The sequence below is a fragment of the Odocoileus virginianus genome, chromosome 12 (genome assembly GCF_023699985.2).
Source record: "Odocoileus virginianus isolate 20LAN1187 ecotype Illinois chromosome 12, Ovbor_1.2, whole genome shotgun sequence".
Taxonomy (NCBI): domain Eukaryota; kingdom Metazoa; phylum Chordata; class Mammalia; order Artiodactyla; family Cervidae; genus Odocoileus; species Odocoileus virginianus.
Window position 1 is genome coordinate 60,859,983 of NC_069685.1, and position 25,459 is coordinate 60,885,441.

General features: G+C 41.8%; 1 protein-coding gene and 1 long non-coding RNA gene across 2 annotated transcripts in view; one reads left to right on the plus strand and one right to left on the minus strand.

Moving 5' to 3' along the window:
• LOC139037813 (uncharacterized) overlaps positions 1-25,459 on the plus strand; it is a 33,862-nt gene that overhangs the window by 4,583 nt on the left and 3,820 nt on the right. The gene's annotated exons all lie outside the window — the stretch shown is intronic.
• PIWIL3 (piwi like RNA-mediated gene silencing 3) lies at positions 47-25,097 on the minus strand. Its single transcript, XM_070475462.1, has 20 exons — positions 24,550-25,097; positions 22,202-22,310; positions 21,656-21,781; positions 20,816-21,030; positions 19,903-20,021; positions 19,164-19,244; positions 18,334-18,531; positions 15,996-16,107; positions 12,823-12,949; positions 12,489-12,606; positions 11,857-12,001; positions 10,619-10,800; positions 10,141-10,213; positions 5,938-6,138; positions 5,703-5,806; positions 4,694-4,764; positions 4,121-4,274; positions 3,321-3,449; positions 2,099-2,252; positions 47-1,425 (listed from the first exon to the last, which is right to left on the minus strand). Exons 1-20 carry the CDS (start codon positions 24,706-24,708, stop codon positions 1,309-1,311), a joined length of 2,694 nt encoding a protein of 897 aa, XP_070331563.1. The 5' UTR covers positions 24,709-25,097; the 3' UTR covers positions 47-1,308.

Genomic DNA, 25,459 nt, shown 5'->3' on the forward strand with positions numbered 1-25,459 from the left:
GAAGCCTAAGACCAGCATATATTTTTAATAATAAGACTGAATTCAATGATTTTTAACATGAATACCTTTATTGAATTTTAACTTTATAAGTCTAGAAATTAGTGTTACAAATAAATGACATTTGTATTGCATTTATAGAAAACATTCATAAAGTTCTTACTACTTTGAATTTGTTCCTTCCAAGTGATTTCTGTAGATCTCTCGAAACCTGCTACCATACATGTATTATCATAAATCAAATTCTAGCTTTAGAAGAGAATATGTTTAATCATGGAGACCATATATAGCTAGGTAGGACATTACCTGGACTGCAGTATATTTAAATAACTTGTTTTCATTTTCTTATAAGACAGGTTCAAACCTAAATGGTTAACCTATAATCAAAGCAGTTATTTTTAAGCATATCATTTTGGATATATTCAAAGCCTGTCTATTCTCCCTAACCACCCCACCTCAAAAAAAAAAAAACCACTCCATTTAGGAGTATAGGAAAATAAAAGTTTCACATGCTGTCTCTTAAGTATATTTAAAGGTAGGTTTAAGTGGAGAGAGAAAAAAATGTCTGCTTTCAGGAAAAACGTGACAACTTTAAACAGCTTATCTTCTGATGATGGTACAGCTATCACAATATGTCACATTTAGAACATGCACAAGAGAATTAATTAAACAAATGCTAACAAAGCCCTTTTTTACCTTCTTTGTGGAAAAATGACAAAATATTATGTTCCTGAGCTGCCAACTTTCAAATCCTTACTACAGCTCCACCAGAAAAAAATTGATTATTACTTGTGTACAAAGGATAAACTATTTCACATGTAGGTTATTTCTTCCTTATAAAATATTAAACACAAATTCCCATTTAATTTTGCCACTGTTAAATATTCGCTGTCCTCAAGGAAAAGATTGTTTCAAAAACAAAGTAGGTATGATTTTTCCAAGTAGAATTTACTTGTTCATAGACATATTCTCCATGTGACTAATTCCCAACCTTTACAGTTATAGCAGCTTTACTTGGAGCAGAGGATTCAGGCACATTGAATCATAAAGTCTTTGTAACACATTTGAGAGGTTAAATTGTGAGTCAAAACCTTCATTGTCAGTTCTCCCACCTGGAGAAGAAAAGCCTCATGTTTAAGTTAGTGGTTGTGTTGAAAATAGCTTAAAATCTCTGAATCTCATCCATGTCAAGAATGGTTTTAAATTCTGATCATGCATCTGGAAAAAATATTTCAGATGTACAGATGCAAAATGAGAAGATAAATGTACAAATTATGTTTTTCAGCATCCCACTGTGCTTTCTTCTGTAGGTTAAAGGTAAAAGAGGTATTTTGACAGAGATTCATGTGGTTGTTGATGAAGACTCTGGCCCACCAAGTAAGCCAGCTTATGGGCATAATGGCAAGGAGCAGGAACTCGGATGATACCCTTAAGGAGAAAGAAAAAAAAATTTTTTTAACCTTTATGTTTACTTCCCCTAAGTTTCAATTTTTTCTAGATATCCAAGTTTCAAAAAGTAGATTCAATTTTGTACAGTTTCACAGATGTGAAGGAAAATCAGTATCAAAAAATACCACAGCCACTGTGGGAAACAGTATGGAGGTTCCTTAAAACCAAAAATAGAGTTACCACATGATCCAGCAATTCCACCCCTGGGTGCATAATCCAGAAAAGAAGAAAGCTTTAACTCAGAAACATGCATGCACCCCAGCAACACTATTTATAATAGTCAAGACACAGAAGCAGCCTAAGTGCTCAGCAGCAGATGAATGGACAAAGTCCTGGTATGTTTCTCTGAGAGCATACTCACTCAGCCATAAAGAGTGAAATGACGCCATTTGTGGGAGCATGGATGAATCTAGAGATCACCATGCTACCTGAAGTAAGTCAGAGACAAATATTACACTGTGCCACTTATGTGTAGAATCTAAAAACCAGGGTGCAGATTTAACTTATTTACCCAGCAGAAATGGACTTACAGACACAGAAAACAAATCCATGCCTACCAAAGGAGAAAGGGCAGGGGAGAGGGATAAATTAGGAGTCTGAGGTTGACAGATATACACTACCAAACTGAAGGGAAAAAAAAAAAAAAACTTACCGAAAAATTGTAATACATGTGGCAGAGTTTGTAAGTGAGACCCTGTATTGCATCCGGGCTCAAGTAAAGCGTGTCGTGGATGACGTTATAATGAGTGGGAGTGACAGTGCCGGTCCCTTCCCGCACAGACTGACTCACAATGAAAAAATCGTACCTAGAATTATAGAACGTGTCGGTCTCACGCTTATTTTAGAAGAAAAATGATGTAGCAAACCTAGCCTCTTAAGTAACATTAATTTATAGAAGTCCATTCTACCGACTTTCCTTTATATTTAGAAGCCCAACTAACTGTTGAGCAATGGTTCGCTAAAGCACATCTACAAGAGACAGGGAAATCATTGGCATGATTAATAACCCTCGTGGGATTTAAACTCAAAAGCATATGTACTGATGCCCAGAGGCAGCAAACTTCAAAACAGCACATTAGACGTGGTCACAGGTAACGTGATTCGGGAAAAAATAGGAAGTATCTGTCTTTCAAGTCACCAGAATAGATTCAAACGCCCTAAATTATGTGCACATCTACAAAAGACAGTGAAATTGTTGACATGATTAATAACACTCGTGGGATTTAGACTCAAAAGCATATGTGCTGATGCCCAGAGGCAGCAAACTTCAAAATAGCACATTAGACGTGGTCACAGGTAATGTGATTCAGGGAAAAATAGAAGTTTCTGTCTTTCAAGTAAGTCACCAGAATAGATTCAAACACCCTAAATTATGTAAGTGGTAAGGTAACCAATTTACTGTCAGTGTTGAATGTTTATATCATTTTATGCTATGCTTCATGTTTATCCTATTTTTCACTGGCTTTGTTTTCTTCAGTCCTTTCCTGCCTTCTATTAGAAGAATCGGTGTTTCTGTCTTTTTTCAAATTGTGTTCGTTTCTCCCTCTCTAGTGGCATGAATGTCCTGTTTATTTCTTGCTGTGTGTTTTGCATAACTTTCTTATTTGCATAATTTCTTGAGAAGTTCAAAGTTAACCAGAAGTTCTAGCATTTCTACCTAACACCTGGGTCATCTTAGAATGATCGATATATTTGTCTGTTTTTTAAATTCTGAGAAACAAAATGAAGACAGAAAAAGTTACCGTATAAAACACAAATCATTTTTTAACCTTCTTTAGGCCAATTCTTCCTTTCTCATCGAAATTATTCAAACCTTGAAAAATTCTTGCTATTTAAATAAAAGGGAACCTTTAAAATAAAGAAAGGTGGCTTACCATTCTGTCCTAGTCACCTTTAGGTCAATAACTGTTCCTGGAGATGGATTGTTAAGTCTCCCTCCATCCTTTCCAATAAAAAATCTGGTATTTATTCGTTTCTTCACCACGATGAAAGTTAGTCTGACCCTTAAAAGATTATGATCACTTGTCACTATTTGCTCTGTGTTATCTCAGAAGCATTCAGAATGTCAGAAACAGCCCACACTTAGGAGCCATTAAAGGGAGTCTGCAGATGGCAGGCGGCTTTCTGCCCACCCCAGTTTTACTGTCTTAGCTCCACTAGCCTGATTCAGGCAGTATAGGAGGAGGTTCCGACTCATAGCCATTCAGATCCTAGGGGGAGGGTCCTCTCCTCCCGAGGTCAGAATTATTTGTACTGCCTATGCTAGGCACCAGGCCTCACTGACAAGCAGATGAGACCAGAGAAGGGAACTGTGAGAAATCCCCAGCCCTGGGATGTACAGAACTCCAGGATGGAGAAGCTGGATAAGTGCAAACTACTGACAGGCTGTATTCATGGATGCTAAAAATATCAGAGGTTATCAAGCCCTCCTCCATCAAGGTTTGGCAGGAGATTAGATAAAGAGAAAGCTTCATGGGTTCCCAGGTGGGGACACAACCTACTACTTCAGGGCTTCTGGGGAAAGGTATGTCTCCCCAGCCACCCACTGAAGGCTGCTGTATCCAGCTCTCCAATTTACACACCACAATACTTGCAGATACTCCTCCCCGCCCCCTGCCCCCCAACCTAAAATGCAAGACGTACAAAATCTGCTCTTTATAATGTATATACCTACTTTTGTCCTCTGTAAGCCTTCTCTAAGTAGGACTCCATCTGTTTTACTTCTTGATCTATCAGTGCTTGAAGCTGCCCGTCTCCCACTCCATCTCGATACACAATGATAGAATGTGGCAGAGATGAATTTTGTTCATACCAGAGCTTCAGGGCAGCTGAAAGGAAGTCAGAAACACATATAAATTGAACCATAACTTTTAGAACAAAGTGGGCTACTATTTCTGACAACTTCTGGATTCTTCTGTCAATATGGTGGCTTTCAGGACACTGCTAAAGTCCGCTGTCTAGTCCAGACTCAACAAGAGTATGGACACTTTGAGCCAGATAGTTCTTTGTGTTGGTCAGAGGCAGAGAGTGTTGCGGTCCCATGCTTGGTAAGACATTTGACAGCCTCCCCAAACCTCTATCCACTAGACTAGATGCCAATAGCACCTCTGTCCTCCTGTGAAAACCAAAAGCGTCTTCACTCATTGCCAGATGTCCCTGGGCTGGGGGGGGGGGGGGGGGCGGGTGCTGGGCACAAAAATCTCCACCAGTATAGACTCAGGCCCTCCAACCTCCACCAGACACTGACTATACAAGCAGGTCGTCAGCCCCTTGACAAGCTCCTGCCCCGACTGCTGGATGATACACTGAGAGAACCACCTGTTTGGAGAAAAATAAACCATTAGCTTGGAAAACAAGATTAATTCAGAATCAAAATGATGAAGTTAATCTACACACCCCCCCCAAATTCACTGTCAGTAGCTAAGGATCCAACTAAAGATCCATGCTTTCATGCCCCTGCAGTGATCCAAGTATTGGTCTCTTCCCATATCTTAGGCATTTTGTAACATTTTGAATGCACAAAAATAGTAAGATAGAATGGAAACAGCCATTAATATTAGCTACAAATTATACATGCTTTGAATACACTTGGCTCCTACTGTTTCGACTCCTGGGGAATTCCACTAGGTACAAACCCTGGGTTTTTCTGGAGACTCCTCCTTCTAGGTCAGGAGTCATCCATATAAATGGATTAAACAGCCCTTCATCCATATGAATCTGCTTGGAGGGAACAGTTTTCTTCAAAACAGCAGTAGGTACTGTGACCAGTGCTCAGCGTATCAAGGACAATCACCTATTTGTCTTGAGTATCTATCCCCTTACTGCATTTTCGTTCACTTCAGAGTCTTGGAATGACCTGATAAATGGTCATGACATATGTTTGCCTCGTCATCTGAATTTGCACTCAGTGGATGGGGTGAGGCATTCTGGCTCTACATTTTCACTGCCTTCTCAGGATTTACACATAGCAAATGCTTGTAAGACCCCGAGAGCCCTGCCATGACCGCCATCTGACCCACAGGACTGCCTGTGGTCACGTGGGCATTATCTTTAAGTGGTCACATTTGTCACAGTTGTTAGATAGCAATAGAGAATGGCCAGAAGCTTCCACATAGAATGTCCTGGGAGCCTAACTTTGCCAGAAGGTCAGGAGAGCACATCGCTAAGAACCTGTCCCTGGATCTTGCCAGCAACGTGCATGAGGGCCACCTCTCTCATCTGGCCTCCCCACTAAACACTCCCAAAGATTAACTCACCGTGTCAGGTCTGGATCGATGCTTGCTACAAATCCCGCAACTGACTTCCGTCGATGTTCAATATCATGGAAACAATCGATACCGATGAACATTGCATTCTGCAGCTTAAGTTTTAAACAGGGTAGGAGATTGAGTTAGAACAGAACACAAAGCAAATTTACAATTTAAATAGGACCTTAACAAATTCTGCCACAGACAGATGAAAGCAAGAGAAGCCAACAGAATCCCCACGTACTCCTATGTCCACCTTCCAGAGGGCACCTCCCAGCTTGCAGTTCATCTGCAGAGCAATTTTTGTAGCTATGGTCACTGGCGTCTTAGGTCTGTCCAAGGTCCGTTTCAACACGCACTGGCTTGGAATTGGGTAATTGATGCACAGATATCTTTTTATGCCATCGTAAATTTCCTTGTTGTCGGTGGGCAGCAGGCAAAGGACCTTGAAAGGAAGCAAACATGAAACTCCCTGAGATGCAAGAACATGATGATGTGAGAAATGGATGCTGTGTTGCAAAAGCTATGTAGGTGGAGCACTGACAAAGTAGGGCCTGTTTAAACAGATACCTGAGTCCATGAGCGCGAAGGGTCTAGAATCACACATTCAACAACTGTGAGTGTGAATGTATGGAAGAAGACAGGCTGTGAGATATTATTTGGAAATACGCATCAGTCCCTTAAACCTGCAAAACCCTTTTATGCTGGTCATTTGATTTCGAATGACATAAAGTCATTCGACTTCATTTTATCATGAAGTCGACATAGTGGGTTAAGAACATGGACTGAACTATACCATCACCAGGATGGTCACCATCAATGGATGATCACTATGTGTGGGGCACTCACCAAGCATTTTACTTAATTTGGTTAATTATCTCAATGGTCTACTTAGATATACTATTATCCCCATTTTACCCCCGCCCCCAATACCAGCAAACAAATTTGGGGAGTTGTTATAGAAATTGCCTGATTTACAAGATTCCAAACTCTCGCCAGGACCTCTAGTAGGATACTAAGCAGTTAGGAAGAGAGGTTCCTGCTTAACTTGTTTCTGACTAATGGGAAAAAATCATCAATATATTCTTTTTAACATAATGATACTTATAGAAGTTTTTGGCAGACATTATCAGATTAGGGCAATTCTTTTCTCATTGTAGATTTAGCAAGTTTTTCTTTTTACATGAAAGGGTGAAGTGAAAGTGGCTCAGCCATGTCTGACTTTTTGCAACCCCATGGACTGTATAGTCCAGTTCTCCAGGCCAGAATACTGGAGTGGGTATCCTTTCCCTTTTCCAGGGGATCTTCCCAACCCAGGGATTGAATCCAGGTCTCCCACATTGCAGGCTGATTGTTTACCAGCTGAGCCACAGGGCCCATGAAAGGGTATGGGATTTTATTAAATCCATTACCCATGTGGATCAAGAGAAATATTCACCATACTATAATTCTCCACACTAACCAGTTCATTTTTAGGAAAAAAATAAAATATCAAGGCCGTAAGACCCAAAGATAGATTAAAGATACTTCCCAGATTAAAAGACTAAAAAAAATTTTTAAAGCCTGTCAGATGCCTCAGGGGACCCTGGATGAACAAAGGAATTAATTTTGCCATAAAAGGGGACAATTGGTGGAATTCGAATTAGGTGTGTAGATCAGGTAAATGGCTGAGGAAAAACACATATATATACACTTTTGTGTGTCTGTGTGCTTATCCACTCAGTTGTGTCCGATTCTTGGCAACCCCATGGACTTTATAGCCCACCAGGCTCCTTTGTCCGTGGGATTTCCCAGACAAGAATACTGGAGTGGGCTGCCATTTCCTCCTCCAGGGGTTCTTCCCAGCGCAGGGACTGAATCCATGTCTTCTTCATCTCCTGCACTGGCAGGTGGATTCTTTACCACCGAGCCACCTGGGAGACCCATATACACACCTGTAGCTGCAGTGAATAACGACACGTGTATACACACACATATTACATATATAGTGAGAAGGGAAGAATGGTTATATGTCGGTAGATAATAGAGGGCTTCCCAGGTGGCACTACTGGTAAAGAGCCTGCCTGCCAGGGCAGAAGACTTTGGAGATGCAGGTTTGATCCCCAGGTAGGGAAGATCCCCCGGAGGAAGGCCCGGCAATCCACTCCTGTCTTCTTGCCTGGAGAATCCCCATGGACAGAGGAGCCTGGTGGGCTACAGTCCATGGGGTCACAAAGAGTCGCACACGACTAAAGTGACTTAGCACACCACAATACAGGTGGGTGTAGAGAGGGCAAAAGAATGTTTATAGAAATGTGATAAAACATACTGATTGGGAAACCTGAATGATGGCTGTAGAGAGAGTTGGACTGTCTTTGCAACTCTTCCTATAAGTCTGAAAATATGAAAAGCAAAAAGTTTTTAAAATCTCACAAAAATAGTGGAGGTTTTGCACTGGATTGATGTGTACTCATTTTTAAAACAAAAATTATAAAAGATCCTCACAATGGGGACTGTGTTCACAGTTGGCATTTTTACTGCCAATACTGGATTTTGAGGAATAGGTAGTATTATGTATTAATAGAAGCTGATTACTTTATTCTTTTTGCCTTAAGTTAACTTAAGTTAACTGCCTTAACTCAGTAGTAGATTTCTTTTCCTTCCTAGTTTAAAAAAATCTTATAGGTTAAATGTGCTTTTATTTCCTGTATTTCTGCCTTATTCCTCCAACTCACACGTTTATAGGAATTAAATTATTTATTATTCAAAAACTTATGCTTCCTCATCATGACCTGTTTAAAATAGTGATCTCTAATCTTTTTGTCTGTCATGAGGAAAATATTCCCAAACTATGTGAGTACTTATGAACTCTTCTAGTATTACCACTAATTCACTTTAATATTTGAGAAGTTAACATTTAATTTTAGATATAAATATGTGGCTTGATATCTACCCATCACATTCAGTGGGTTACTTTACACAGACCACTTCTGGCCCCCCACCCACCCAATGCCACACAGACTTTGAAATTTGTGAGTCACGAGGCTTCACCCCTGCTTATACACATGATAGGGAGACTTCCATTGATGCATAATTTTCAGTTGCTGTTTAATCAGTCATTCCAGTTGTTTGGAGTGTATAAGATTATAGGCATGCTCTCCTATAAGATTATAGGCATACCTTAAAATATTTAAGGAGCACCTTGAATAAGCAATATTGGTCCAAAAAGCAAAGCCAGGATAAATGGGTAAAAGTGGGACATGTTCCCATTCAAGATACAGATAAGCTTTCTTAAAAGACATCCCCACAATTAGAAAGGCAGTCTTTCACTTTGCAGGCAAATGCTCAGTGGACAAAGTCATGTCATGAGTTGGGATGCAGACCCACCACCATGGCCTCTTCAAAGCCATTCTAACATGTGAGTCTTTGCTGAGTCCCACCAGAAGCTTCCCTGCCCTAGCTAAGCATTTAAGGTTACAACGCCGGAGAAGAATTAAGCATGGAGTTCAATCACAGTGACAGGAAGCAAGCACACAAGACTTACAAACAGGATTTCAAAAGTAAGACATTTCATTTGAGTATGATAATGGCTCACAGAAAGTAGCCATCACGCATGTGTGCTAAGTCGCTTCAGTTGTGTCCGACTCTTTGTGACCCTATGGAATGTAGCTCTGTCCATGGTGGTTCTCCAGGCAAGAATACTGAAGTGAGTTGCCATTTCCTACTCAAGGGGATCTTCCCAATCCAGGGATCGAACCTGAGCCTCTTACATCTCCTGCATTAGCAGGTACGTTCTTTACCCCTAGCATGGTGACTCACAGAAGGTAGCATTCAGTGTAGCCTAAAAGTGTCCCAGGTAGAAGCTGAAAGGAGAGAGAAGTCTAGGCTCTATGGATAAGACAATAGGAGGAATATCCTGATCTTGTGATCAAGAAACAAAAGGTTCCTTTCAAGAGCATTTTGGATGATGAAGAATGTGAGATAAGTTTGAACAAAGCACCCAAAGAAGGAAGGAAAAAGAAGTAACTTTAGTAATTTACATACCACATTTGTTGACAGCTTGGTCTAAGACACTGGATGGGGAAAAGGAAAAGTCCCAAGAGAAACACCAGACAAAAGAAAGGACACTTACTGGAAGAGACCAGATCATAGACTTTGCAGGTTATAGCTGGAGAGAGAAATAATACACACGTGACTACCATAATCCATATTACTCAATATTTTTATGGTGTTTTTCAGTTTGAGACTTAAAAATTAATTCTAAGTCCTCAAGCCTGAAAGAATGAGCATAACACAATGATATTAGGTAGTAGCTAAAACCCCAAAGTCTGTATTGAGCTACACTACAGGGGTAAATTTCTATTTTTTGACTGATTTGGGAAACCAATGGCAACATCTCAATTCAAAGATATTAATACATGCAAATGCAGCTCACTAAGGAGGGGGCACACATCACATAGACACTTACCATCTGTGTTTTTTGTGAAGCGTGTTTTTCCAAGGTTCTTATGTAAGATTGGACTGTATCAGCTGCTTCGAGCCTAGAAAAGAAGTATTTCATATTTCAAAAATAATGAACAGTGAAACATGTAACATTTTACACAGCTGATGACACATTAAAACAAGATGAGCATTTCAGCATTTCAGACAAAACCAAGTTCAGTTTTTGGAAATAAGACTGGAAACTAGTTTTTACCATCTTCCCCCCTCCACCCCACCCACTTGCTAATTCTCATGTCTTCAAGATGAAGCCCAATAGCCAGAAATCTACAGATCCCAAGAGTCTGATTTAATACCTGCAGGCTGGAGGAGACTTTACTTATTTGCTCAGACACATTTCAGAGTTTGGATAACATGACAAGAGTCCTACAGTTTCAAAACCTTCCACTTTCAGATTGCCAGCAACCAGTTTTGAATAAAAAAAAAAAAATTTCTGCTCTACTTACAGTTTTGCATTTCTAACAGTTATGCCCATTTTGGGTGTCACTTTCTGTAGATTCTGCTGCAAGTTCAGGGCTGTTCCATAATTTCCCTTAGTATAGACTATTAGCCAATGATCCAGTGACATTGCTCTAAGTAATGGTACCTCCCTTGTGTTTTTTGACCAGTCTGCTTTATGGTTGTCAAACTAGAAGAGAGTTCCAAGCCATGGTGTAAAATTCATTAAAAAAGAAAAATTGACATCATTTAAGATCCTTTCCATTGTAAATGCTGTGATATTTCCTATTGAAACATTACCATTTAAACTTCAGTCATGATAGGATTTTTAAAAATACTTTAAGAATAAGTTTATTGTAACTAATATAAAATCTGATATGTTTTCAAACAGGTTTTCTAAAAAAGTAACCCCCTCCCAATTCCCCCTTCCCCACAAGATACAGTTATAAGAACTTGGACAGAGTTCAAGTTTTAAACGTGAAATTCTCACTTATTATTTGATCCTTGAAAGCTCCAAAACATTATATTCTAAACAAAGGTCCATTAAAATCAAGAAATCAATAAGCCACTTGCTTTCTGCTGTCATTATGATGCTTATTCAAAATGCTGAAGGAGAACAGGTAACACAACACTGCATGAGACAAGTATTCAAACTGCATGGATTGGGACTTCCCTGGTGGTCCAGTGGTTAAGACTCTGTGCTCCCAATGCCAGGGGCTCAGGTTTGATCCCAGATCAGGGAACTAGATTTTTCATGCTGCAACTAAGATCCAGTACAGCCAAATAAAAAAAAATTAAGTGTATGGATCTATGAAGTCACAAACAATTGAGATGAGAATACTGGGAGTATTAAACACTGACTTAAAAAAGCAGTCTTGAAATCTTTATCCATTGTAGACTTCAGCAGCTGATCTAATAGCTATTTTTCCTTAAGATATAGGTTAGTAACACTGGAGTTTTACCATGGGTTATTCTGGGTTATTTTGATTTTAGATATTTGACTTTTAAGGATATTGTGACTCTTAAGGATACATTTGGAAGATTATTTTGCTACAAGAGAATGTACACAATAATATTAATAACAAAGATATAATATATAATACATATGAGTTTACTATATGCCAAGCATGTTACATGCATTTTTATTGAATGCTGACTTGTCCTCTCATAGATAAAGGACAGGTAGTCTGAAAAGAGTTATTGACAGAGCCAAGTTAGTCCCACTTTGGGTTGTTACTAATTTGACCCAACTCTGACATAATTCTGAAGTTCTTACCATCCTTCTTCCTTGGTGAATTCTTACATCTTGCAAGGTTCTTCCAGAAAAGGACAAAAACCCCGCTTCGAGTTCCAAATTCCAGTCTCGAAGCTCCTTCTGCACAGTATTATTTCTGAAAGAAAAGATATTTCCACATGACCAAACCCCAGAAAATAAGCAAGGACAATTATCCATGTGCAAAACACAAGCCAGTATTTCTCTCATCTGAAGTTCCTCATTGCTTGTCCTTTGTGTCAAGATGCTACCAATAAACTCCCTAAACTCTGAAACAATCTTGTCTTTGTTCTCACATTTGTGCGGGCACTTACCCTCTCTAGGCCTCCTCTAACACAGCAATGACAGAAAAAAGGAGTTGCCCTTCCCTCCCCAATCTCCTCCCAAATATAATTTTCTTCCCAATCATCACTTTGTAATTGAAGAACTCTGAGATGCCAAGTGATCCACACAGGTCTTCACTTCATACTCCCAGACAGAAAAGTAGCACTTAGTCTGCATGGCTTGTGGGATCTTAGTTCATCAACCAGGGATTGAACCCATGTCCTCAACAGTGAAAGCAGAGTCCTAACCACTGGATCACCACGGAATTCCCAAGCACTTACTTTCTTAAAGCATCCATAAATGTTAGCAGTTTATGCTGCCTTCTATCTGGATCCATCCTCGTGTGGGCAGACAAGTCTCTCATCATTCTGTAGTCTTTACGCATGTCATCCGTTAAGCCTTTAAAAAAAAAAAAATCTGAAAGATAACATGCTGAACCAGTAAGAATAGATTTGTATTAGAGGAGACTTAACTGTTGTGTCCAGAAGGAGGAGGAAATCAGAGAGAACACAGGTCTGGGTCATGTGGAATCTTATGAAAGAGCCTATAAAGTAATATTGGTGACTTTAAAGAAGGGGGGGTGTCTTTTATGAAGATGGGATAAATCCGCAGTACCTGTCAGGTGGCATAGCTCAGGAACCAGCATGATAGGCTGATGAGATGTGTCCTGCCGGCTCTTTTTCCATTTGCCTTTGGTGATCAAAAGTGGCTGATTTAAGGTAGTGACCACTGTACCATACCGCTGTTGAACAGAACAACGAACACTGGCATGACTATTAGCAAAACCTTAGTAACGTCACATAAATAGGTGCAAAGGTATATTTTCGGATCACAATTGGAGGCCCAGAGGTGGTGTGATACAGTTTCCCCAAGTTGAAGAAAGCACCAAAAATATTCTAAATGTTCTCTTGATTTGATGTCCCAGGGGTCACTGATAAACATAGATGGCCAAGGAGGATAGGACACCCACCAAACTATAATGGAATCATTGCACTACCCTTTTTAATATAGATGTAGATAGGTGAGAGGCTCTCGGAATATGTATTTCTCACCACAGTAATGCCTTCAAACTTTCTAAAACATATTGAGAACTTTCAAGAGGACTCCCATTACTAATAGGGAACAAAAAAACCCTGGCCACTTTTTAGAGGGGCAGTTATACATCTATTCCCAGCATTCCTCCTTGTTTATTTGCCCTAAATACTTAGCCCTGCTTCCAGTAGGAAAGGCATCTTCTAAGACTTCACATACAGAAGTTCCTATCCCTAAGGCAGCAAATTCTTGTACAACAGGGTGTCTGTGCTCCCAACCCAATGTGCAGATTCTTCATAGATTTTGTTCTTAAGCTACTTGTTAGCAAGGTCCTCGTCAATAATAAGTTAGCCACATGAATTGCGGTATCATCTGGCATTTAAAGGCTTCCCTGATAGCTCAGTTGGCTACTTGTTAGCAAGGTCCTCGTCAATAATAAGTTAGCCACATGAATTGCGGTATCATCTGGCATTTAAAGGCTTCCCTGATAGCTCAGTTGGCTACTTGTTAGCAAGGTCCTCGTCAATAATAAGTTAGCCACATGAATTGCAGTATCATCTGGCATTTAAAGGCTTCCCTGATAGCTCAGTTGGTAAAGAATCCACCTGCAGTGCAGGAGACCCCGGGTTGATTCCTGGGTCAGGAAGATTTGCTGGAGAAGGGATAGGCTACCCACTCCAGTATACTTGGGCTTCCCTGTGGCTCAGCTGGTAAAGAATCCACCTGCAATGCAGGCAACCTGAGTTTGATCCCTGGGTTGGGAAGATCCCCTGGAGAAGGGAAAGGCTACCCACTCCAGTATTCTGGCCTGGAGAATTCCATAGACTGTATAGTCCATGGGGTCACAAAGAGTCAGACACAATCAAGAGACTTTCACTTTCACTCAGTGGCATTTAAGCTTCTGGGAACTTCAAAAGGAGCTTGTTCCCAAAACAAAAACTCCAGGCTGTACACCCTGTGACTCCAGACTCATCGACAGGCCCAGAGAACATGCTTTAACTTAACCCACTTTGGCAGAGTAATGATATTGAACTCACCACATCTGTACACGGAAGAGAACTGCTCACTGAGTTAGGTTCAGGTTATAGGACTGGATTTTAACACGTATGACTGGAAGTAGGGCGTCAGCCTGCAGCTTTCAGCCTAAGGGACCTAAGAGCCAGTAAGCCGCTGCTTCCTCTCGTCTAACGCCACAACCTTGGAGTCCACTTGTTAAGACGGTAGAGCCACAAAATGGAAACAGATGGGATCTCCGAGCCTTTGAGAGCCAGAAGTCTTCAAGCCAGAAGTAAACCTTTTAAAGTCAACTCTCTGATATTTCAGCGTGCAACTCCATCAGTGCCTGTCTCATCCCCAAGCCAGCTCCTCCCATAGACTCCCCCCAGTTCAGTAAATAATGCTTCCATCCACTCACTTCCTCAAATAAAGCCAAAGGGTTACATTTCAGTCACCCCTTTCCATCACTTATCACATCCAAGCCTTCACTGTATCCTCTCCATTTCCACCTAACTTCTCCCACCCTGCTCCAGACCAACCACCATTTAAGTCGACTGATTCACTAACCTTCTCACGGGTTTCCCTTGCTCAGTTTTTACCCCCGTGCAGCCCATTCTCTGTACATTAGACAAGACGTCTACAAGTATCTGCATAAGGTGATTGGATGGTAACATCCAATTTCTCTCGAGAACACTCCACCCTTGTTTGGGCTCTGGATACACCATGCCCATCCTGAAAACAGTGTCTTTATACCCTCTCTTCTCCCTCATCCACACCCAGCTTGCTCCTTGCTGACATTGGGTATCAGCTTCTCCGAGAAGCTTTTGAAGAATATGCAAACCCAGTAGCCACCAGACACTGTCCATAACACCACCCAGTTTTAATTGCCTCCATGTCCCCTGTAACTACTAGAATAGTTTTCTTCTTTCATCACCTCTGTCTGCCAAGCAAATGCAAGTCCCTTGAGAGCTGAGAACTCAATTGTCTTACTAATGTATACCCAAGATAGACAATAGGCATTCACTAAATGCTTTAGGGATTGAAATGAACAAGCAGTAAGTGTGAAACACAAATGAAGATGTCATAATAACCACCCCTTGAAGGGATGTCAAAGGGCTATGTACCTACAAATTCCATGTGGCTTTGGGTCCCAATATAATACAGGCTTTTTTAAGTGTCAATTTATAACTTTTAAAAAATCATCCGTTTATAAGTTCTTTCCATTTGTCACATATATCTACCATTCCTTTAATTATCTTTCTTTTACAAGCCAAAGCTAGAAAACCAACCTCACCAACTGGCCTGAGTTTATGTCTTTGTGAGCACTCAAATTAAAAATAGAGGAATCCATGAATTAGATTTAACACATAACAGGCATCGTTTCAGATTGTAGTTGGTCGTTCTTTTCGAACCAAGATCTGTGGGGCTGAAGCTCCTCTGTAACGTTCTCATTTCTGAAGTTCTACCATATTTTGTTTTCTACCTAACAACCCATCTCCATGTTTAAAACTACCATAGCTACATCTAAGCGATGCCCTGACAGGCAGGGCCATCTTGGAGCCATTCTAATTATGTGACTTTACCCTCTACACAAGGCACTGGGACACAAGGATATTTGACATAAGTCAAGCTTCAATGACCCAAAGGGAGAATATATGCAAATATATACATATGTATATCTAAATAAGACTTGAGACATATACTTAACTATATAATAGGAAAATTTTTTAAGACGAATGTGTTTAAAGAAAATTCCATACCTCTTTGTAGTAGTCTACAAAGGAGATTTCACTGCCATCTGACTTGGTAAATGTGGAGCTGGGAGACATCTCCCAAATAATATCATCCACTCTATAGGTTCTGTTGTTATACCTGCAGAATAATCGTGGAATATATGGTGTTATTCCTGACTTTGGTGCATCGAACCATGTAAAAAGGGAGTGGTTTAAAATCCTACTCTAATTGTAGGATATATCAGCTTTGTTAAGATTAGTCCACACAACAGGCAATTCAACCCTGTAAGTGTGCAATCTAGTGGTTTTTCGTATATTCACAGACTCATGCAGCCATTAACGCAATTTTAGAATATTTTCATCACCCAAAAAGAAGCACCTTAACTATGAGCTTATGTGTATATAGTTAAGCTCGTAGTTAAGTATAGTTAAGCTTAACTATAAGTCACCCCTTCTTTCCACCCAGCCCTTTAAACCACCACTAGTTTACTTACTGCCCCATGTGTGTGACTCATCACACGTCATATAAATTAAATTATATAATATGCATCTTCCCTGACTGGGTTTCTTCAGGCTTCAGTCACACTGTAGCATGTATTGCTACTTCCTTCCTTTTTACTGACAAATAATATACCATCGTATAGATATACCACATTTGTGTTTATCCATTTACCAGGTGATGAACATTTGGGTTGTTTACACTCAATCTATTGTGAATACTGGTGTTGTAGATAATCATATACCAATTTTGGTTGACATGGTTTTATTTCTCTTGGGTATGTAGAGTGGAATTGCTGGGTCACATGGTAATGCTGAATTTAACACATTGAGGAAATGACAGGCTCCTCAGCGAGGCCACACCAAGTGTATGACGGCTGGTTCCAATTCTTCCACATCCTTGCCAACACTTGTTAACATCTTCCTTTTTCAATTTTAGCTAACCTAGTTAGATAGGAAGTGGCATTTCATTGTGGTTTGAATTTGCATTTCCCTGGTAGCTAATGATATTGAGCATCTTTTCATGTGCTTATTGGCCATTTGTAATTCTAGGTGGAGAAATGTCTATTCAGACTCTCTGCCCTTTTTTTTAAAGTCAAGTTTCTTTCAATTATTGAGTTGCAAATATTCTTTATGCAGCTACACAAAAATTATTTACTACGTGAGATTTGCAAATATTTCCCCCATTCTGCCAGTTGTCTGTTCACCTTTATGACAGTGTTCTTAAAAGAACATTTTGTATTTGGTTAAGTCCAATTTGTTTCTTTTGGCATCACTTGTGCTTTTGGTGACTTTTCTAATAAGGTTTTTACATAACTCAAAGTCAAGTAATTTACTCATGTTTTCTTCTAAAAATTTTATTTAGGTCTATTTTGAGTTAATTTTTTAGTAAATTTGAATTAATTTTGTATATCCTGTGATGAAGGGGCAGGTAAATATACAGCTATCCCAGCAATAGTTGTTGAAAAGACTATTCTTTCCTTGACTTAATTGTCCCCATACCCTTGTCAAAAAGTCAACTGACTTTAATAGTGAGGGTTAAATGCATGAATTCCCCATTCTGTTTCACTGATTTTTATGTCTACCCTTACACCAGCATCACACTGTCTTCATTACTGTAGCTTCATAATACGGTTTGAAATTAGGAAGTGCGAGTCTTCCAACTCTGGTCTTCTTAAGATTGGATTTAAGCTTACTTAGCCAAAATGTCACCCACTCCAGTACTCTTGCCTGGAAAATCCCAGGGACGGAGGAGCCTGGTGGGCTGCAGTCCATGGGGTCGCTAAGAGTCAGACATGACTGAGCGACTTCACTTTCACTTTTCACTTTCATGCATTGGAGAAGGAAATGGCAACCCACTCCAGTGTTCTTGCCTGGAGAATCCCAGGGACGGGGGAGCCTGGTGGGCTGCCGTCTATGGGGTCGCACAGAGTCGGACACGACTGAAGCGACTTAGCAGCAGCAGCCAAAATGTCCTCTTATCAATTTAAGATTTCTAGTGTAGAGGGAGATTAAAAATAAAAACTTCCTTCAAATGGAAATTTGCTACATTATAATTAAGCACAAATTTTAAAAAATAGCTATAGACAAAGAGAAGGGAAAGTAAATTTGGAAGCAGCATACATACCCTCATGTGCAATAAGGGTTCAGAGCCAACGACCAGATTTGCAGTAGGACATACAAGGACTGCCGAGTTTACAACTGACACATACTTCTATGTCGGCGAGAAAAAGTATCTAATGATTCTTACCATTTTCATGCTATTTCTGCTTCTGAATGTCAACATTTAACCATTTTAAAATCCAAGGAACATCTCTAATGAAAAAATGTAAAAGTGATTGCATAGGTTTTCAAAAAGCAGACTTACTTTGTAAGAACAGATGACCCAACTAATTCTCTAAGAATTTTCTCTTTGGCATCTTCTCCTCTGACTTTTTCACGAGTGTGTGATATTAAATCATAAGCAGTTTCCATTCGGAGCAGTTTATGGCTCACATCAGCACAGAGAGTAAGACCGATTTCATATGGAAGAATAGAAGTAACATAGCCAGGCCATATTTCCAACCTGCAAACAAGTTAGGTGTGGGTGTCAAGATCCCGGCTCTGGACGTAAAGCCAAGTGGTAGGGGCCCTAAACTCACTGTCCAAAATGGGTACTGTTAGTGTCAGCTTTAGTCTCTTATTTTTAATAATCACTGACCTTTTGAAGGACCTTCAAATAGAGATTTTTACTAGATGTGCTAGTTAAAAGTAATACATCTTTGTTAAATCATTTTTATTACCACTTGCAGGCTTAAACTATTGTATATACTCATGTGAGACTATATATGATATATAAGATGTAAATTATATATACATATACCAATGAGTAATAGACATACATAGAGGCAAGTGTTGGATTGACTATAATTTCAGAGAAATTATCCAAGATTCAGATGATTGATTTCCTAAGGTTTATACAATAACTGACCATCTTAAAAGTTTATGTTTATCATGCCAGGAATTTTTAGGGTAGATAAATTTTGAAGTTCAAATTATAAATTCAGTTGTAACTTAGTTGTTCACAGTCATTGGAGAGTATTTAAAAGATCACTTGTAAATCATACACCAGTGCAGATGAGCAACTTTCTCAAAGGTTTCTATGATTATGTCTATAGAATGTGAGACTTCACACTTCATAGACCACTTCATACATACCTATACTCATTGAACTCAGTCTTCTTATTTTTATTGTAATAGTTGCGACCAATTTGGTTCAAATCCATCTTTTCCAACATTCTAGAAATGGAAGAACAGGTTTTGTTGAAAGTGTAGTGAATATTAGTAAGCATTTGTTAATACACATAAGGATGCATTAGAGAGGGAGATGATCTGTCAGTGGTTTTCTTTATACTAACAACACAAAATGCCTGATAATGACTATTAATGACAAGTAAATTATTAATACACTGAGGTGAATACTGAAGTCAATTTAACCTCAAATTTTCTCTTTCATAATATAAGACAGTATTACATGGAAAGGCCATCAGTATGTATGTCCTTCGTTCCTAGAAATGAATCGAAACATCTTTTGCAGTCGATGTGTTCCAAGTTTTGACTATTTGTTCATTACCGTGAGTCTAGAACAGACAACAAGTATATTTGCTCTAGAAAGGAATAAGCATGGGTATACATAGCTGATGTCTATCACTTCTCCGAGACAGGTTCCCGACAGGGAAGGCAGAGGTGGGCAGGAAGTGGAATACTGGAGAAACCCATGGAATTTGCACGTGCCTAGCGAAAGCCCCAGTGTCCTTGCATCTCAGAAGATCCTCCACCCTCTCAGAACGCGGGACTCGTCAAGAACACAGAACGCTGGAAGCACGCGGCTGTGTTCGGCATCACTGACACACAGCAGTGTGGGTCAACTGAATCCGAAGGAAAGCATCTTACATACTTTCTAAAGAGAATGTTGTAATAGCGGAGGCAGTCTGGAGAAGTGGTCTGGAGTTCTCTGGAGAGCTCGAAGGTTATCGTCACAGGTTCATTTTTCAACTTGCTGACCACTTCCTTTTTCTGAGAGGAAGAAAAAAAAAAAATTCCCTTAGTTCTTCCAAGGAAACTAAGCTCCACCGTGACAGATTGAATTGTCACTTGGCTGCCCTGCACAGCACAAGTGCTAGGAGCAGTCTCTCCCACAGAAAGGCAGACGCAGGCAAAAAATGGGATGGGCAAGACCAAAGCGAAGAGCCAGAATTACATGTGCAAGTCAAACTTTCATTTAAGCAAGTTCCTATGAATTATTTGACCCTCTACCGTAGAAGTTTATAGGATAAAGCAGTAAGTCCTTCTAATGTGTTTTTTTTCCTCCTGTTTAAAAAAAGAGAGAGAAAAGGAGGGAACAGGGAATTTTAAAAATTGTTTTTTCTGCGGTTTAGTTGCTCAGTTTTATCTGACTCTTTGGCGACCCCATGGACTCTAGCCCTCCAGGGCTCCTCAGTCGATCGGGTTTCCCAGGAAAGAATGCTGGAGTGGGTTGCCATTATTCAACTTCAGTATCAGCATTTGAAACATATTGTGCCATCAAAAAAGGTGAAAGTTATATTTTACCTTTATGTCAAATAAATTCAGTTTAGGCAGTGAGATGAAACGCTAGATACTGTCAGTGAAAATTAAACATGGTACGTGGGTCAGTTACAAGTCCTATGGGCAAGGAGTGTTTAGGATTTCTCCACAAACTGTTGCCCAGGAATGGTGAGACTCTGGCTACTCTAGAGTGAAAAACGGGAGAGAAGAACAATGTAGAATGCTACTACAGATGTGGTAGAAGAACGCAGAAAGCATGTAGGAAGATATAGATACTACTTAACCGTTTCCCCCAGCGAGTGAGGCAACAGCAGAGATTTTCCATCGTATATACAACGATTTCCCAGGAACTTTTCAAGTTCAGAGAGTAAAGCTTCCCGTTTGCTTCCATCCTCTATGTCTGGTGTGTAGATGACGTTGTACTTGTATAAATGCTTCTGAGAGCAAGACTTGAGCCGGACATGATTCGAAAGTAGCATTACCGGGCTACCTTGCGTGCCTGGGAAAATGGAACCCTGTGTCAGTCATGAGATAGTCTGGCTGATCAGGCCCCAGACGACCTGGACACCATGGTATTGAGAGCCAGAGTCAGATCCAACAAGGGAGGTGGTCAGCAAACGACATAAGCAGTTATGTACGCCTGGCATCAGAATCCCTCACCTGAGTTTAGGTGAGTCCTTATGCAAACCCACATTTAGGAAGTTCAAGCAGACAGGTATTTAACAGAGGTATTTAAATACAGGTACTTAACAGATATATTTCTATATTTAACAGAAATATCAAAAGAAAACGTCTGCAGCACAAATGTCCCAAAAGCTGGGGGTTGGGGGAGGGGAGCCACTGTATATAATAATGTTTTATTTTTGGGGGAGGGTGCAGTTTATTAATCAGTATGTCTCAGCACAACCAAAGAACTGGATCATTCTATCTCAGTGTGTCTATAAAAGGAAGAGAGGAAAATGAGTTATCTCCAGGACTCTAAAGTCAGTCTTAATTTCTGCAAAAGTGAAAGTTATTATAAAAATGTAAGAATGTGAGAGGGTACCTCCACTTAAAGTGATGGTATAAAACATCACAGATACTTAAACAACAACATAAAATTGTATTGTTAATGGCCAGCATACCTTTTGTCGACTCTCTAACGTGGACCAAATTCTGCCGAGTATTTACCACAAAGTCTTGATAATCTCTACCAACATCCCTCGTCTTCCTCAGCAAGGATCCCTGTGATCCAGATGGCGGTGGAAGTTCTTCAATGTACAAACAAGCATGACAGTTGTCAATTTACACAAAAAGGGGAATGTACCTAGAAAGGACAATATTACACCCCAGCTATTAAAGATATTTTGAGGTAGAAAGGATAGCAAAGGAACCAAACATTATTTAGCAATGGGTCATCAGAAAAGAGGGCTTCCCTGGTGGCACAGTGGTAAAGAATCCGCCTGCCAATGCAGGAGACCCAGGTTCAATCCCTGGGTCAGGAAGATCCCCTGGAGAAGGAAATGGCTACCCACTCTAATATTCTTGCCTGGAGAATCCCACGGACAGAGGAGCCTGGTGGGTTATAGTCCATGGGATCACAAAGAGTTGGACACAACAGAGCGACTAACACTGCCATGTATTAAGCATTCTCTGCCCCTCACGGAATCTCTCTTCCTCCCTCCTTTTACCTGAAGGCTGAGGCGTCGCTTCTGCTCCTGCTGGTGGCCCAGCCCCAGCCACGTGTCTAACACCCGTCAGTGACTGGAGTCTAGGCTGGATCTGACGAGGTTGCTGAGCCTGCATGTTTTTGGGAGATAGAGTAATGTTATCCATATGTTCAACTATCATCCACAGGTTATATGCCTGCCATGTGCCATAATGCATGTATCAGGGCAAAAGGCAAAGAAACTTCCTTGAAAAGCTTATATTCCAGTGACAGAAAATAAATCAACAATTAACTGACATAGCGTGAATATGATAATTGCTGGGGAAATGAAAAAAAAATAGGAGGAAGCCAAGTATGGAAAATACTGTAAAGGTGGGGTGTGAAGGAGGCTGGTGGTCTTGACTCATGGGGGACAGAACCTCAGTGAGAAGCTGACACTGCAACAAAGACTGAGAGGAGGCGAGTTAACAAGTTACACAAACCTCAGGTAGAAGACACGGCAAAGCTCCTAAGGGAGAAAAGCTCGAGGGAGAGCAAGATGAACAGGGAGGGGGACGCAGGAGGACTCAGAGGGGCAGCGGAGGGGCGGCCAGCTGAAGGGATTCGCCTCCGGCTCTGAGAAAACAGGAGCCCTCACAGGCTGTGGGCGGGACGCGAACCCGAGGTAATCTGGTCCGATGCTGGGAACAGACTGAGGGTGAGGCCAGGGCAAAAGCATGCCGAGTTAGGAGGCTGTTCGTGGGCTGCAGCCAGGGACCCTGGTGGTTCAGCCCAGAGGGTAGTAATAGAGAGGGTGAGAAATGATCAAAGACTGGATTGTTTTCTGTAAGTCAGGGGGGAAGGAAGTACTTCCTGGTGGTTTCTGTGAAGTGAGGTCAAAAGAGGATAAATCCAAAGGTTTCGGCCTAAACAAGTGTAAGAAGGGGATTTCACCAAGTGAAGTAGTTCAGAACTGTCTGGGAGGGCAAATCAGGAACGTGAGACATCCATGGGGACGGTCCTCTGTGCAGGAGAGGGGTCTGGCTGGAGATATAAACAGGGGAACCTGTCCACTTACCAGATCACACTTAACAGCCATGATACCGCTAAGATGACCAAGGGTGTGCGCGCATGGACCAAGGAGAAGAGGCCCAAGGATGAGGCCCTGGGCATTTGAAGAGCACAGGAGGAGAGCCCAGCCAAGGGAAGCTTCCAGCAGTGGCCAGTGAAGTCAGCAGAAAGCCAAGGGCGTGTGGTGACGGGACCACCACTCAAGGAGGAGACGACCAAGGAGAGAAGAGGGCTCGACTGTTCCACGTGTAAGCGATAGGCCAGGGCCGCGGAGGACTGACCTGGAGGACTGACCGAGTGGAGGATACTGGGGAAGCCTGACCAGAGCCTTTTCAGCAGAGGGATGGGGGAGACCCCTGGCTGGAGTGAATGGACAAGACGGAAATAAGGGCTGGCGTTCAGAGTAGACACCAGACTTCTTTGATGAGAAGCAAAGAGAAGGAAAGTTAACTGTGGGGAAAGCGGAATCCAGGAGAGGATTCTTGTTGGTGGAAGTCAGCTCAGCTGGATGTAGGCAGAGGGGAATGACCTAGGACTGGGGAGATAAGAAAGGAGAACCGCAGGAGAGATTCAGGGGATGGAGAGTTGACTCAGGGACCTCAGGCAGGAGCAGAGCCAGTGCCCTGGGGACTCGGGTGAAGGGCCAAGGCCAGGATGTGGAGATTCAGTGAAGGCAGCACCGAAGTTCTGCTTGGGTGCCGTATTTGTCTCAGTGACGTAGAAGCTGATGTCGGAGGCTGAAAGTGAAGACGGAGGAGGAGCCACAGGAGTGTAGAGCAGGCAGCAGGTGACGGGGGGTCAACAGTCCTGGAGGAGAAAGAATGGGACCGCTGGGGTCATGGGACTGCCGGGCCAGCACCGGGATCAGTCAGAGGTTGTGAAAGCCAGACCCACCCACCCCTCCTCAGCACACAAAGAGGATAGGGGATAAGAGAAGACCGAGATGCCTGGAGACAGCAGGGATACCGAGTTTTAAGCAAAACAGGAAATTCTGTCCAACTCAGTCTGTTCACACGCTTGAATAAAATCGCCCGCTTTGAGGTCACTCCCCAAAGAGGAGTTACTGGCTGAGGCCAAGGGATCTGGGTGCCTCTCCACCCACTCAGGTTTGGAAGAAAGCCTGTGTGCATCTGCGAAGACACACAGGAGAAAGGGAAGCAAGCGGTGGAGACAAAGCCTACCACAGGGCAGCCCAGCCGCAGTCTCCGCAGGAGAGCGCTCCATAGCAGGAGAGGAGCTATTCCAGCTGAGCCACCAGCCTCCCTCTTCTCTGGAAAGGCAGCATCTTTTGCATAGAGAGAACTACGTGAGGGAGCTCACCGCTGTGCCTCGTTTCACTAAGTCAGCGAAGCTCAGTGGAGGCTCGGTTCCGGGCACTCGAGGCGTTGGGGGCCCCCTCGCCGCCTCGGGCGGAGCCTGCTCCGAGGGTGGTGTGTCCCGCCGTCTGCCTCGGGCGTGAACTCTGGCCCTGCCAGTCATTGCTGTCCTGAATCCGATGGCCCTGAAGGGGGAGACCCTTAAAGAACACAGTTATGTTAGACATCTCTGCACTGTTGCCTGGGAATTTTTTTTTTTTTTTTTTACTGTAAGCATCACCTGATGCTTACACCACACCAATGAAAGGGACTGCCGCCAAATTAGTCAGAGGAGTGTCCTGTAATAAAAGATGGGGGACCTAGGAAGATACTCGTGGGAGTTTAAGAAGATTGTTGATTGTGATTCTTTTCCTCACATGCATTCACAAGGCACTATGGTCAAAGCACTTGCTGGTATTAGTCGGGTGTGTCCTGAGTTCTTACCTACGAGGCATCCCCATAGCACAGTGAGGAGCCCAAATGTGCCCTAGACTTTAACACACACACACACACACACACACACACCTACCCTTAAATTGCTACCACACACACACCCACACCCACAAACTGCTAGTCCACACACCCACCCACACACACACCCTTACACTGTGACTCCACCCTCCTGTCTCTGGTCTTGGCCCTCTGGACTTGGCCCACACAGCTCACCTTCTGTCTTTCCTCCTCTGGGATTAGGAAGATCTGTGTGTGATGCGCCCACAGTTCTGTGCCCTCGGGTCCCTCTCCTCCAGCCCCACGGTGTCTGAACACCAATTTCTGCGGGGTTAGAGGTGCAGACCTCCTTTCCAAAAGAGTTATCCCTCCCCAGGACACAGCTCTGCGCCCCCAAAGCAGTCACCAAGCAGAGGCGGGACTGG